Genomic DNA, 12193 nt, shown 5'->3' on the forward strand with positions numbered 1-12193 from the left:
AACAGGTGATTAATTTTCTTGATGACGCTTTGAAGGCGGGAAGAAGGATGGTATTAGGTAGTTAGAGAATGAGTGTGCCACCAAAGAAAATGTATATAACATTTAGCGAATTAAAAAGGAACTGAACAAAGAGCTGATTAAGAGGTGAAATCAAGGAACATTTCGCTTGTGTGTCAGAGAGAGAGAGAGAGAGAGAGAGAGAGAGAGAGAGAGAGAGAGAGAGAGAGAGAGAGAGAGAGAGAGAGATAAACCAACTGATTGACATACTGAATAGATAAATAAATGAAGTAAAATAATCAGTACTGGTGTGTTTACAAGGCAGGATTCAGGATGGGAAGCTGGAAGGTTTGAGCTGGACTTGGAAGGACGAACATTAGCCACCCGAAGGTAAAGAGGCTTGCTGGTGTCCATCTGAGCCTGCCGGCTTACTGAAGGTCAAGGCGTGGTGGCCCTTAGACTGAAGCTGTGATGCTGGTGATAGTGGTGGTGGTGGTGGTGATGGTGTCAGGCGATGCTTATAGATCAGTTAGATGTGGCGTGGTGGCAACTGGTGGGGAAGAGTTCTTGTTTAGAGGTTGTGTGGTGATGGTAGTAATGATGTAAGATGCTTTGGTGGTAATGCAAGACGGTGCTTGTAGTGTGTGTGTTAGATGTGTGGTGGTGACTGGTGGAGAATACTGTTTGTTTTTTTAGATTACGTTGTGGTTGGAGTAGATTTGTGATGTTATGCTGGTGATAATTTTTAGTGGGTTGCTTTCGTGGTGGTTGTTGTTATTGGTGGTAGTAACAGAACAAATAGTAGTAGTGTAGCAGTAGTAGTAGTAGTAGCAGCAGCAGCAGCAGTAGTACCACAACACGGCATGTTTTCTATTTATTTCTATTCCTTTCTGTTTATATTTCCTTTAAATCCTGTGGTTAATCTCCTTGTGGGTTTAGTTTGGTATATAGTTTTTTTTTATTTTTTAACTCAGAGATAGCATGTGGTGTGTGTGTGTAATTCACTGTTTGATATGCTGCAGTCTATGACGAGACAGCCAGACGTTACCCTACGGAACGAGCACAGAGCTCATTATTTCCGATCTTGGAATAGGTCTGATCAGATCAGGCACACACCACACACCGGGACAACAAGGTCACAACTCCTCGATTTACATCCCGTACCTACTCACTGCTAGGTGAACAGGGGCTACACGTGAAAGGAGACACACCCAAATATCTCCACCCGGCCGGGGAATCGAACCCCGGTCATCTGGCTTGTGAAGCCAGCGCTCTAACCACTGAGCTACCGGGCCGTGTGTGTGTGTGTGTGTGTGTGTGTGTGTGTGTGTGTGTGTGTGTGTGTGTGTCCGACCACTAATACCCAGCATCCAAATTTATAGTGAAAAGTCCCCTAAGTAATGCAAGTTTTAATGCTGGACTTGCATGATCTTATATTTCTCATGTGAAAGAAACTGGCGGACGGCCACTAATCCTCTCAAAATTCTCTGAAATCTCCCGAAAATATTGCCTGATCTCCAGAAAAAAATCGGAAACCCTGTATTACCTCCAGATAACTTTAGCAAATCTCCCAAAAAGCTCCGTAAGATCTGCCGCCGTCCGATAATCTTAAGTATCTTTTACAATATTCCGAAATTCCAATTGTCATAAACGTAAATTCTGGGAAGATTGCATTGAGTGTATTCGGTTATGCAGACTCGTAGTTCCGGGAAATACGGGTGAGGCAAAACAACGGAAGCGAAGCACATGACTTCTGTTCTGATTCACTAAATACTGTGGTGATATAGGTGCTTTTTATTTTTATTGTAGTACGTGGTTTTGTTGTTGTTATTATTGTTATTGTTGTTATTCCTCTCTTAAATATTGTTTGAGTGTGTGTGTTCAATACCGAAGGGATATATGTCTCTCTCTCTCTCTCTCTCTCTCTCTCTCTCTCTCTCTCTCTCTCTCTCTCTCTCTCTCTCTCTCTCTCTCTCTCTCTCTCTCTCTCTCTCTCTCTCTCTCTCTCTCTCTCTCTCTCTCTCTCTCTCTCTCTCTCTCTCTCTCTCTACTTTGGACTCAACAGTAAGCGAAAAGCTAAAGTGAATCTCGTAGCGACACCTCATTAGCATCGCAGATTTTTGCTAGTAGGGAGAGAAGTGAAGGTCATAGTGGAGGAGGAGGAGGAGGAGGAGGAGGAGGAGGAGGAGGAGGAGGAGGAGGAGGTGGTGGAGGAGAAGAAGAAGAAGAAAAAGAAAAAGAAGAAGAGGAAGAGGAGGTACAGTAACAGCAATGGGAGGAGGAGTGGCTGACTCAGGGATAAGCTAAAAGCTTAATAAAATTTAGTTAGCTTGGGTAAGTGAGGGCATGCTGAAAGTGTGTGGTATTAGCGGGCTTTTCCTTTCCTTGTTGCTAGTGTTCAGTTGTGGTGTGTGGCGTGGTGGGTGAATGGGTAGGCACTGCTCTTTGCACTCTAAACTTATATAAAAGAAATTGTAGTCGTGTTGAGTGGTAGATATTGAATGAAATCGGAAATATCTACATATGCCTTCGACTACTGTTTGTTCTTTCTTTTGTTTCTTCACGTTGTCCTTAAGCTAACACACGACACGCACTGACTTAAAGAGAATCACGATACTAAGAGCAGTTCGGCGAGATGGAAAAGAATATTGATTATATTTAATAGCTCTTGAGTCTTGTTTCCCAAGTAAGTTGCCAGAATCAATGAGTCATATAGAACAGCGATGTCTTCAAGTTCGCCTTGCCGTTCATATGGTCTTTTACTACACCTCGTTTCTTGCCAAAACCAGACGCCAAATTCACTTCTTTAACTAATGTAACCCTTGCACTGCTCACACTTGTACTACATTGACTCTAAAGTACGCTCAATCCACTACACAAGGAACATTGCACCAGTGATAACCTGCTGGTCTCGACAAAATAGTGCAGTGCTATTATATACATCTACTCTATAACAAACATACCTGAAATACAAAAGAAAGTAAGCTACAAAGAAGCCATTAGATCTGTACGTGGCAATCCATTTACAAATAATTATGAGACATACAAATCCCTGTACAAAACATGGATTATACTCACTAATCATCACCGTCCATAATATAATATAATCTTTTATACACTTTTTGCTTAAGTCTTATTAATCTCAAACAATGATAAAACCCCCATATCAACTCATGACAAAGTATAGACCCAGACACAGCAGCATAGGGACCTTCAAGCCACATTACAGCGGGAATAGCTTGGTGGCGTCGCGGTGATAACTATATTTCACGGTGGCGGGCCGGGAGAATGAGGCTGCCGACTCCAATGTGCCGCGCAGTCTGCCCGTCTGAGTACCGCGTGAATGTAAACTTGTCGGGCGTATGTTATGTTCATATGTTCTCGGGGTCCCTTGCTCCTGATGGTGATGTGCCTTTTTTTATAGTTCTTTATTTATTTATCCTTTTTTTTTGGGGGGAGGGTTGGGGGGACAGAGGTGTGATTCTTGACTTCTATTTTATCTCTTGTTCTTGTTTTTTGTTCTTACTCTTATTTCTCCTCTTCCTTTTTCCCCTTCTCCATCATCTTGCTTCTCCTTTCCCTTGTGTTAGCTTCCAAGGTTGTTTCAGAAGAGAAATGCGGTTAATTTGGCTTGGTCTGTGTGTGTGTGTGTGTGTGTGTGTGTGTGTGTGTGTGTGTGTGTGTGTGTGTGTGTGTGTGTGTGTGTGTGTGTGTAATTCACCTCGGTCGCCTCCTTTTTCCCCTTTCCCATCATCTTGCTTCTCCTTTCCCTTGTGTTAGCTTCCAAAGTTGTTTCAGAAGAGAAATGCGGTTAATTTGGCTTGGTCTGTGTGTGTGTGTGTGTGTGTGTGTGTGTGTGTGTGTGTGTGTGTGTGTGTGTGTGTGTGTGTGTGTAATTCACCTCGGTCGCCTCCTGGTCACCCAGCCAGTCTTCCCCATTACGGAGCGAGCTTAGAGCTCATAGACCGATCTTCGGGTAGAACTGAGACCACATCACACACAACACACACCGGGAAAGCGCAAGGCCACAACCCCTCGAGTTACATACATCCCGTACCTATTTTTACTGCTAGGTGAACAGGGGCTACACATTAAGAGGCTTGCCGATTTGCCTCGCCGCTTTCCGGGACTCGAACCCAGGCCTCTCGATTGTGAGTCGAGCGTGCTAACCACTACACTACGCGTCGTATGTGTGTGTGTGTGTGTGTGTGTGTGTGTGTGAGAGAGAGAGAGAGAGAGAGAGAGAGAGAGAGAGAGAGAGAGAGAGAGAGAGAGAGAGAGAGAGAGCAGAAGTTGTCAACATGCACATCTCTAATTATGCATATTTTATGTAATTGCGAATTCCATGAACAAATTTTGCATCCACACGCCAGTAAAATTCTTCTCTCCAACAGATGGGTGGCGGGACTCAGTGAACGCCAGCGCGGGGGAGCATCTGGTGTCCTGCCGCGCTCTGCCCCACCGCACCATGACACGCCCTTGATAGAAGTGGCAGCCATAGGGCGGCGCGGAGGGCGACAAGGAAAAAATCACAACCACTACCTCACACCTTCGCTACTGTCACTACAGAATGTTTAACAACACGTAGTACTCCCTCATCCATCACTACCACATCCATCACCAGCACATCACCAACACACCACCACCACCATCTCCACCACCACCAACACAACACCACCACGGCGACCACCACCAAGATCTTCAACGACCTGAGCTGTGAGGTCGGCGGGTCGGGCGAGGCCGTGCAGGTGCAACACTACAATGTCCTGGCTCGATCCAAGACTACTAACATGGACTCCGGCAGCAGGAACCTCCCCGCCCCGGACGCAAAGGAGAAGAACAAGAGCAGAGACGCGGCTTCCACATCCAACGCCGCCGCCGCCGCTGCTGCCGCCACTTCCACCCGAGAGAAGATCATCAACAAGAGCATCCCGCACAGGTTTTCCTTTAGAAGCGGGCCGGCGGACAAAGGGAAGAAACAGATCAAGAGGGGTTTGAGTCTGAGTCTGCGGCGGTCAGCGTTGTGGAGCACGCTGCATGCCAAGACGATGGAAATTCCCGAGAGACTGCGCCGGGAGGAACGCAAGTTGGCCAAGGTGAGTACTTACTACTAAACGAATCACTGCTGTCTTCATCATTGCTCTTCTTGATGCTTATGTGCTATTAGTCACCATGTAGTCCTGGATTTGCGAGGCTGAGTACCTACTTACTCGAAGCTTCTACTCTTAATTACTAGCGCTCTTCTAATTATAACTGATGAGCATATATTTAGATAAACCTCCAAGCTGCTTAGTCTAAATTTACCCTCACAGATGGGAGTTGGTAAATGTTTATGAGTTTTGTTTATTCAAGGGATGAATTACATGGAAGGTTCTGAGTTGGGAATAGAATGATTGTGTCCCTTGACTTCACCTGTGCACTGGTGAGGTGAGATTTGCTTGTCATTTTTTTATTTTCTGTTCTTGGATCAGAACGTAATTTAAAATTTAGGTTTCCCTGATTGGTTCGCGTCACATTAATTCCTTTCTGTAATTTTTATTTCTCTAAGTTTTTCACCACACTTGTTTTCAGTTCCGGATTTGAGTGATGTTTGATCCAATATTTTTTCGAATGTCATGAATGAGCCGCACATTAATTCGTTCTTTTCGGGTATTTTCTCTTTTCCTTTGATGGGAAAGCTAATAGAAAAATAAAATATTCTGGTTTCCAGGAAAGTGACGCAAGCAAAGTATTAAGTTTTAATGCTTCAAAATTTTCTCCGTATTATCAACACTCCCCAAACAGTCACAACACCTTCTTTATCCCAAGCACAAATTCTTCCAGCATTATATAGACAGACGTGATAAATTTAACTGATGGTTTCATTTATCTATTTTATCTATTTTTTTTATTAAGACAGTTTAAGATAGGCATGTCCTGTTCTCGACCGCCAGTTGTGTAGGGTACAATCTCTTTCAACACAACACTTAGCCTGTTGTGGCAGCACCTTTAGCTGGGCAGGGATGCACTCTCCTCCCTCCTTCGCCACTGCTGAGACATACATCAGCCTCCCTTTCAGTGGTTACTACACTCCCTCCCCTCACCACAGCTGTACCACCACCACCACCACCACCACCACCACCACCACCACCACTACACTCCACCACTACATGCACAGCCTGGTATCTCTACTAAATGACATGACGTCCATTCCCCTCCATCTTCCCTCACACATCATGTTTCTCACGCACCATTCTATTCTTCTCTCCTCCGCTCCATTTTCCTTCCATTCCATGATCCCTACCATCACCTTCACCTCTACATAACAACTTATGGAGCTAATCTTCTTTCACGCAATTTCCTTGGTCAAATGTTTATTTTTAGGTTTCCTGTCTGTGCTTTTTTGTTTACTGAGCTTTCTTTTGTCCTTGTGTTGTCTTGTGTCTTCATATCCACCATTTGCTGTATTCTTTCGTTGTGTTCTTTTTATGATTTCTTCTTTATCTTCTACCAGTACCAGATGAAAGACTAAAATGCAAAGGACACGCACATCCTGATGAAAAATATCGTTTCATTACGCTCGTATTTCACCTTTAATCTCTTCTCAACGTGTCTCGCTATTTGGCCACGCGAAACAGGCTTTTTTTTTTTTTATATATTATTAATATAGGATGCAATGGCAATAAGCGATTGTACATGTTGGCAGTGCGTCGGTGCGCTCAGAAACCTAGCAGTGCCATATGTGAATATAAACGAAGTAAAAGCTTTATCAATATTTATTTTGATACATACAGGACATTCACTTATTAATTGTGAATACAGTACATTGTAATTCAAATACTTCAACAGTCAGCATTTGGAAATATCAATAATTGTTTTCTTTATGCCTAGGAACAGCGGATATCCATTTATCAATCACACATATAAAAATTCGCTAGTCAATCCTAGTGTTTCGAGTGTTAATGTTTTCTTCTTATAAGTATTGCGTCATTTATACGGCGCTGCTTTTATTCGCTTTGGGCAAACGTTTCAATTCGCTAGCGAATTCGCTAGTCAAAGCGTTTCAAGACGCGACTAGAATCTTGAATTCGCAGCGTCTACTTAATGCTGCGATAATGTCAAACGGGCTCAACTTTTAACGCTGGCGTCTAGCGTTTCAGGAAGGAAATAATAGATGACGAGGGCATATATATATATATATATATATATATATATATATATATATATATATATATATATATATATATATATATATATATATATATATATATATATATATATATATATATATATATATATATATATATATATATATATATATATATATATATATATATATATATATATATATATATATATATATATATATATATATATATATGTGTGTGTATGTGTGTGTGTGTGTGTGTGTGTGTGTGTGTATGTATATATATATATATATATATATATATATATATATATATATATATATATATATATATATATATATATATATATATATATATATATTGCAGATATTAAATAATTCTTTGAGCATAAAGAAATTCTCTGAATAACCTCTTCATTGTTGAATATTGCGTGATGGTTGTGTTGCGTCTAGAATGAGATGTTAATTAGATTCTTCCTACAGTTTATGATAAACTACGGTTTTGAGACCTACCTTCACATAGTCGAACAGCACATGCTTGATTGTAGCAAAAACTTCTGGCAGGAATTTGCAGATGGTGCAGGCTGGAACTCTGAACAACAGCTCTAGGGGCTGATAGGAGTCCCCTGTGGCTAAGAAGCGCAGAGTGATCTCTAGCTTCGTCCGGGATGGAATAGCAAGCCGCATCAAAGTGTCCTTGTGTATAAAAGGATGTACCTTAATCCACAACTCTTGAAAATTCTCGCAAGTCAGCCTCAATACTTTTGCGGTATGTAGTTGGGTCCTCCAGTGCCAGTTCTTTCAGGAGATTATTTGACGCCCCCTGAGCCTGCCTCCTACTTATCCACTTTCGCACCCATTCTCTTTTCCTTGGTTGTTTTCTCGCTAAATCAAGCCCTCTAGCTTGTAGCATCCTTTCGCAAAGGGCAACAGTGGCTCGCAGCACGTCCTCCTCTGATGCCATGACACCTGGAACTGATCGATTTAACGCTTGCGAGTTCATAATTTTTAGCAGCATCGTGTAAACGGCTTACCGCTTGCGTTAATAACCGCTTGAAATTCGCTCTGGAGAAGCATTAAGTTGGCGATAGTAGACGTCTAGCGTCAAAAGTAGCGCCGTGTAAACCGGCCTTATTCGAAGAAATATTTCTTAAAAAAAAAAATTCTTTTTATCCTTGTTTTATGTAAGAGTGACTCGGGCACGTTATGTAACGCCTTCCTTACCAACACACAGCTTCTTTCATTCCCTCTATCAGTCCCTAGGCACCCTCTCACCCTTCCCCCGTCTGCCACCACGCCGGGAGGGGTTCTGCTCGCTCCAGCATTTTGTTCTGGCGGTGAAATGTAAACTTTTCGTCTTTTCTTCCTTTCTCACTGTCCTCTCCCGTTCTTACCTCTCTAGTGGCATTCACCCAGACAATACGCGGAGAGAATGCTGTTAACAAACCAATTCGTTATTTATGATTCGTGTTGTGAATTAATATTTTTTTTATTTACTCACTTTGTTATTCACGACTGTCTTTTATTCCATAATATGAATCGTTTCAATTGTGAATTGTATCATTTATTATCTCTGATACATGGGTTTATTTTTTTCGTTTTGGTTTTTTTCGTCTCATATAATATAGGTGTTTTATTCCACACCTCTCGCCACTGTACGTAAATAGAGAGCTATTTAGTATTTGTAAAGGCTTTTTGTTCCTATTTATTTATTTTTTTAATTGAGTTCGGCTTGTTTTTTCTCACTCCGCAACGGTGACGAACGGATATTGTGTGTGATTCTGTGCACATCTCCCCTCATTCTACGCCAGTAGATGAGAATTTTGCATTTCTGATTATTTGTTTTTTTTCTCCTTTTAAATCAGGGAAACCTAAATTTGAAATCAGGTTGTGTATATGTAGTAATATTTATTCATAGGCTTTCATATGCATAATGGTTTTATTATTTCAATCCTCAAAGTATGGATGTTTCAGAACAAACCTCTCACCATTCTATCTCAATAATGGCAAATTTTGTGTTTCTAAGGAGGTCTTCTCCTTTAATAGTTTTTTTTTTTATCTCTCAACGATGACGGAGAGGAAAAGTTCACTACATTTCTCGCTATTCTACGTCAACGGAGTGCAGTTTACTATTCTGAAAATTTTATTTTTTACTTGTTTAGATTGTGATTTTGTACTTCATTGCTTTATTTCTCAGCCGTCAAAGGTGACGGACAGGAAACATATATTTGTTTCCGTGCACATCTCTCGCCTTACACGTCAGTGGAGGGGACTTTACTATTTCTGAAGGTGTTTTGTTCTCTCTTTTTTTTTTTTTTTCCTCTGGGTGTCATCCGCTCCCCTCGTGACGTACAGGCGGATCCTCTTTTTTTTAGATCAGTGACGCGATCGCACACGTGGTGGGAAAAATTCAGTCGTGCGTTAGAGAGAGAGAGAGAGAGAGAGAGAGAGAGAGAGAGAGAGACGTTGGTGTTGGTGGTGCCGAGAAGTGAAATATTTCCTTGAACTTGATAATGGCAATACCGATAACGCGTCTTTCACTTGGCTTGGTAATAGTTTATCAATTCATCTCACTCTATAGAAATGTGTATGATTCCAACCTTTCTCTCCAATCTTTGATAATGTTTTTTGGTGTTTCTATCCCTCTCTTTTTCTTTTCCTGAGTGGAGCGCGAGTTATTAAAACTGTAAAGTGACTGTGTTACGAAAAGAAAAAATGAAAAATAGAACTGGATGGATTCTATAACAAGGAAGTACAGTATTATTCTCTTTCTCTGTCTCTGTCTCGTCTCATATTGTCTGTGTCTTTTCCGTATTTTATTTACATTTCGTTTTTACCACCATATCTCCAACCAGACCCTGGAGCAGCAGTTCACATGCCTCGCCCCCCACCCTCCCTCCCCCAGAGGCGTTGATCTTATTGTATAATACATCACATGATTCTTTTGCCGCGCCGGGGGGGGGGGAAGAAACGTACCAGGTGTTGTCATGTGTCTCCTTTGTTTTGTTTGTCTTCCCGACTTTCCTCCTCCTCCTCCTCCTCCTCCTCCTCCTCCTCCTCTCCTCTCCTCTCCTCTCCTCTCCTCCTCCTCCTCCTCCCTCCTCCTCCTCCTCCTCCTCCTCCTCCTTCTCTCTCCTCTCTCTTCTCTCCTCTTTTCTCTCTCCTCCTCCTCGTCTTGCTTCTCGTTTTCTTTGCCGCGTAACAAGTTAGTAGTTCCCAAACAGTCTTTCATGGGCCAAAAGTTCTGTTGCTGTTTGGCTTTTCCTTTTTTAAGTCTTTGTAATCTTTTTCTCCTCCTCGCTCTCCTCCTCCTGCTCTTCCTCCTTCTCCTTTTGCTACTTGCTTCTTTTTTCTTCTTTCCTTCCCTGCGCCCCATTCTCTTTTCTCCTCCTTCATCATCTTATATTCCTCTTCTTACCTGTCATCGCACCACTGTATTCCTTCAAGAACAAGCGTTTCATGATGACAAGGTTCACTTAATTTCTCTAAGCTATATATATATATATATATATATATATATATATATATATATATATATATATATATATATATATATATATATTTTTTTTTTTTTTTTTTTTTTTTTCCTCAGACATCTTCTCTTTGTTCCATATCTCATCCCCTTTGGCGTCCGTCTGATGGTAGCGGTCTCCTCGTTCTCTATCGCTTCGTTTGTGAAGAATCGTACGTCATGTTTGTCGTCTGTGTGTTTAATCTAATTGTTCTTTGTGTCCTAATGGTCTTCCTGTGCGTTAGGTAAGATCTTTCTGCCTAATTATTCAAAGAAAAAGACAGATCTAGGCATGGGGATGAATGGAGAAATTTTTACTTTTATTTTTAGATCGTTGTGTAAGATGAAAGAAAGATAAATTGTAATTCTAAAAAAGACTATTTATTCCTTGGAATAGCCTAGAGACATTAGTCGACTATAAATAGAATAATTAAGCAAGACCGTTATAGTGTGTGTGTGTGTGTGTGTGTGTGTGTGTGTGTGTGTGTGTGTGTGTGTGTGTGTGTGTGTGTGTGTGTGTGTGTGTGTGTTAAACACACACACACACACACACACACACACACACACACACACACACACACACACACACACACACACAGCCCGGTAGCTCAGTGGTTAGAGCGCTGGCTTCACAAGCCAGATGACCGGGGTTCGATTCCCCAACCGGGTGGAGATATTTGGGTGTGTCTCCTTTCACGTGTAGCCCTGTTCACCTAGCAGTGAGTAGGTACGGGATGTAAATCGAGGAGTTGTGACCTTGTTGTCCCGGTGTGTGTTGTGTGCCTGGTCTCAGACCTATCCCAAGATCGGAAATAATGAGCTCTGAGCTCGTTCCGTAGGGTAACGTCTGGCTGTCTCTTCAGGGACTGCAGCAGATCAAACAGTGAATTACACACACACACACACACACACACACACACACACACACACACACACACACACACACACACACACACACACACACACACACACACGGTAGCTCAGTGGTTAGAGCGCTGGCTTCACAAGCCAGAGGACCGAGTTCGATTCCCCGGCCGGGTGGAGATATTTGGGTATGTCTCCTTTCACGTGTAGCCCCTGTTCACCTAGCAGTGAGTAGGTACGGGATGTAAATCGAGGAGTTGTGACCTTGTTGTCCTGGTGTGTGGTGTGTGCCTGGTCTGAGGCCTATCCGAAGATCGGAAATAATGAGCTCTGAGCTCGTTCCGTAGGGTAACGTCTGGCTGTCTCGTCAGAGACTGCAGCAGATCAAACAGTGAATTACACACACACAAACACACACACACACACACTCTCACACTCACACACACACACACACACACACACACACACATTTTTTCTTGTTCCATCAGCTGTTCTGGTTTGCTTGCGCGTCACTCATTTGTTTCCCAGAGCGTTCACAATTGCCCGTGGCTTGTGATGGTGTGTGAGAGCTGCAGCGCTAACATGCCCGACTAATACCAGTAAATATTCCACCATCTCTGTTTTCTCACTACTTCCATTCTACCATTATAGATTCTAGGACCTCTGTTTTCCCATTTAATCCATCATTCTCATTC

General features: G+C 42.2%; 1 protein-coding gene across 2 annotated transcripts in view; it reads left to right on the forward strand.

The window, feature by feature from the left end:
* The window catches only part of LOC123515956 (alpha-protein kinase 1-like), a 340039-nt gene that overhangs the window by 170062 nt on the left and 157784 nt on the right, over nucleotides 1–12193 (forward strand). For both annotated transcript variants that reach the window (XM_045274896.1, XM_045274897.1), the window contains exon 2: nucleotides 4392–5093. In XM_045274896.1, the coding sequence (XP_045130831.1) occupies nucleotides 4788–5093 (306 nt within the window). In that variant the 5' untranslated portion in view covers nucleotides 4392–4787. The remainder of the gene's footprint in view (nucleotides 1–4391; nucleotides 5094–12193) is intronic.

Source organism: Portunus trituberculatus, chromosome 40 (genome assembly GCF_017591435.1).
Source record: "Portunus trituberculatus isolate SZX2019 chromosome 40, ASM1759143v1, whole genome shotgun sequence".
Lineage (NCBI taxonomy): Eukaryota > Metazoa > Arthropoda > Malacostraca > Decapoda > Portunidae > Portunus > Portunus trituberculatus.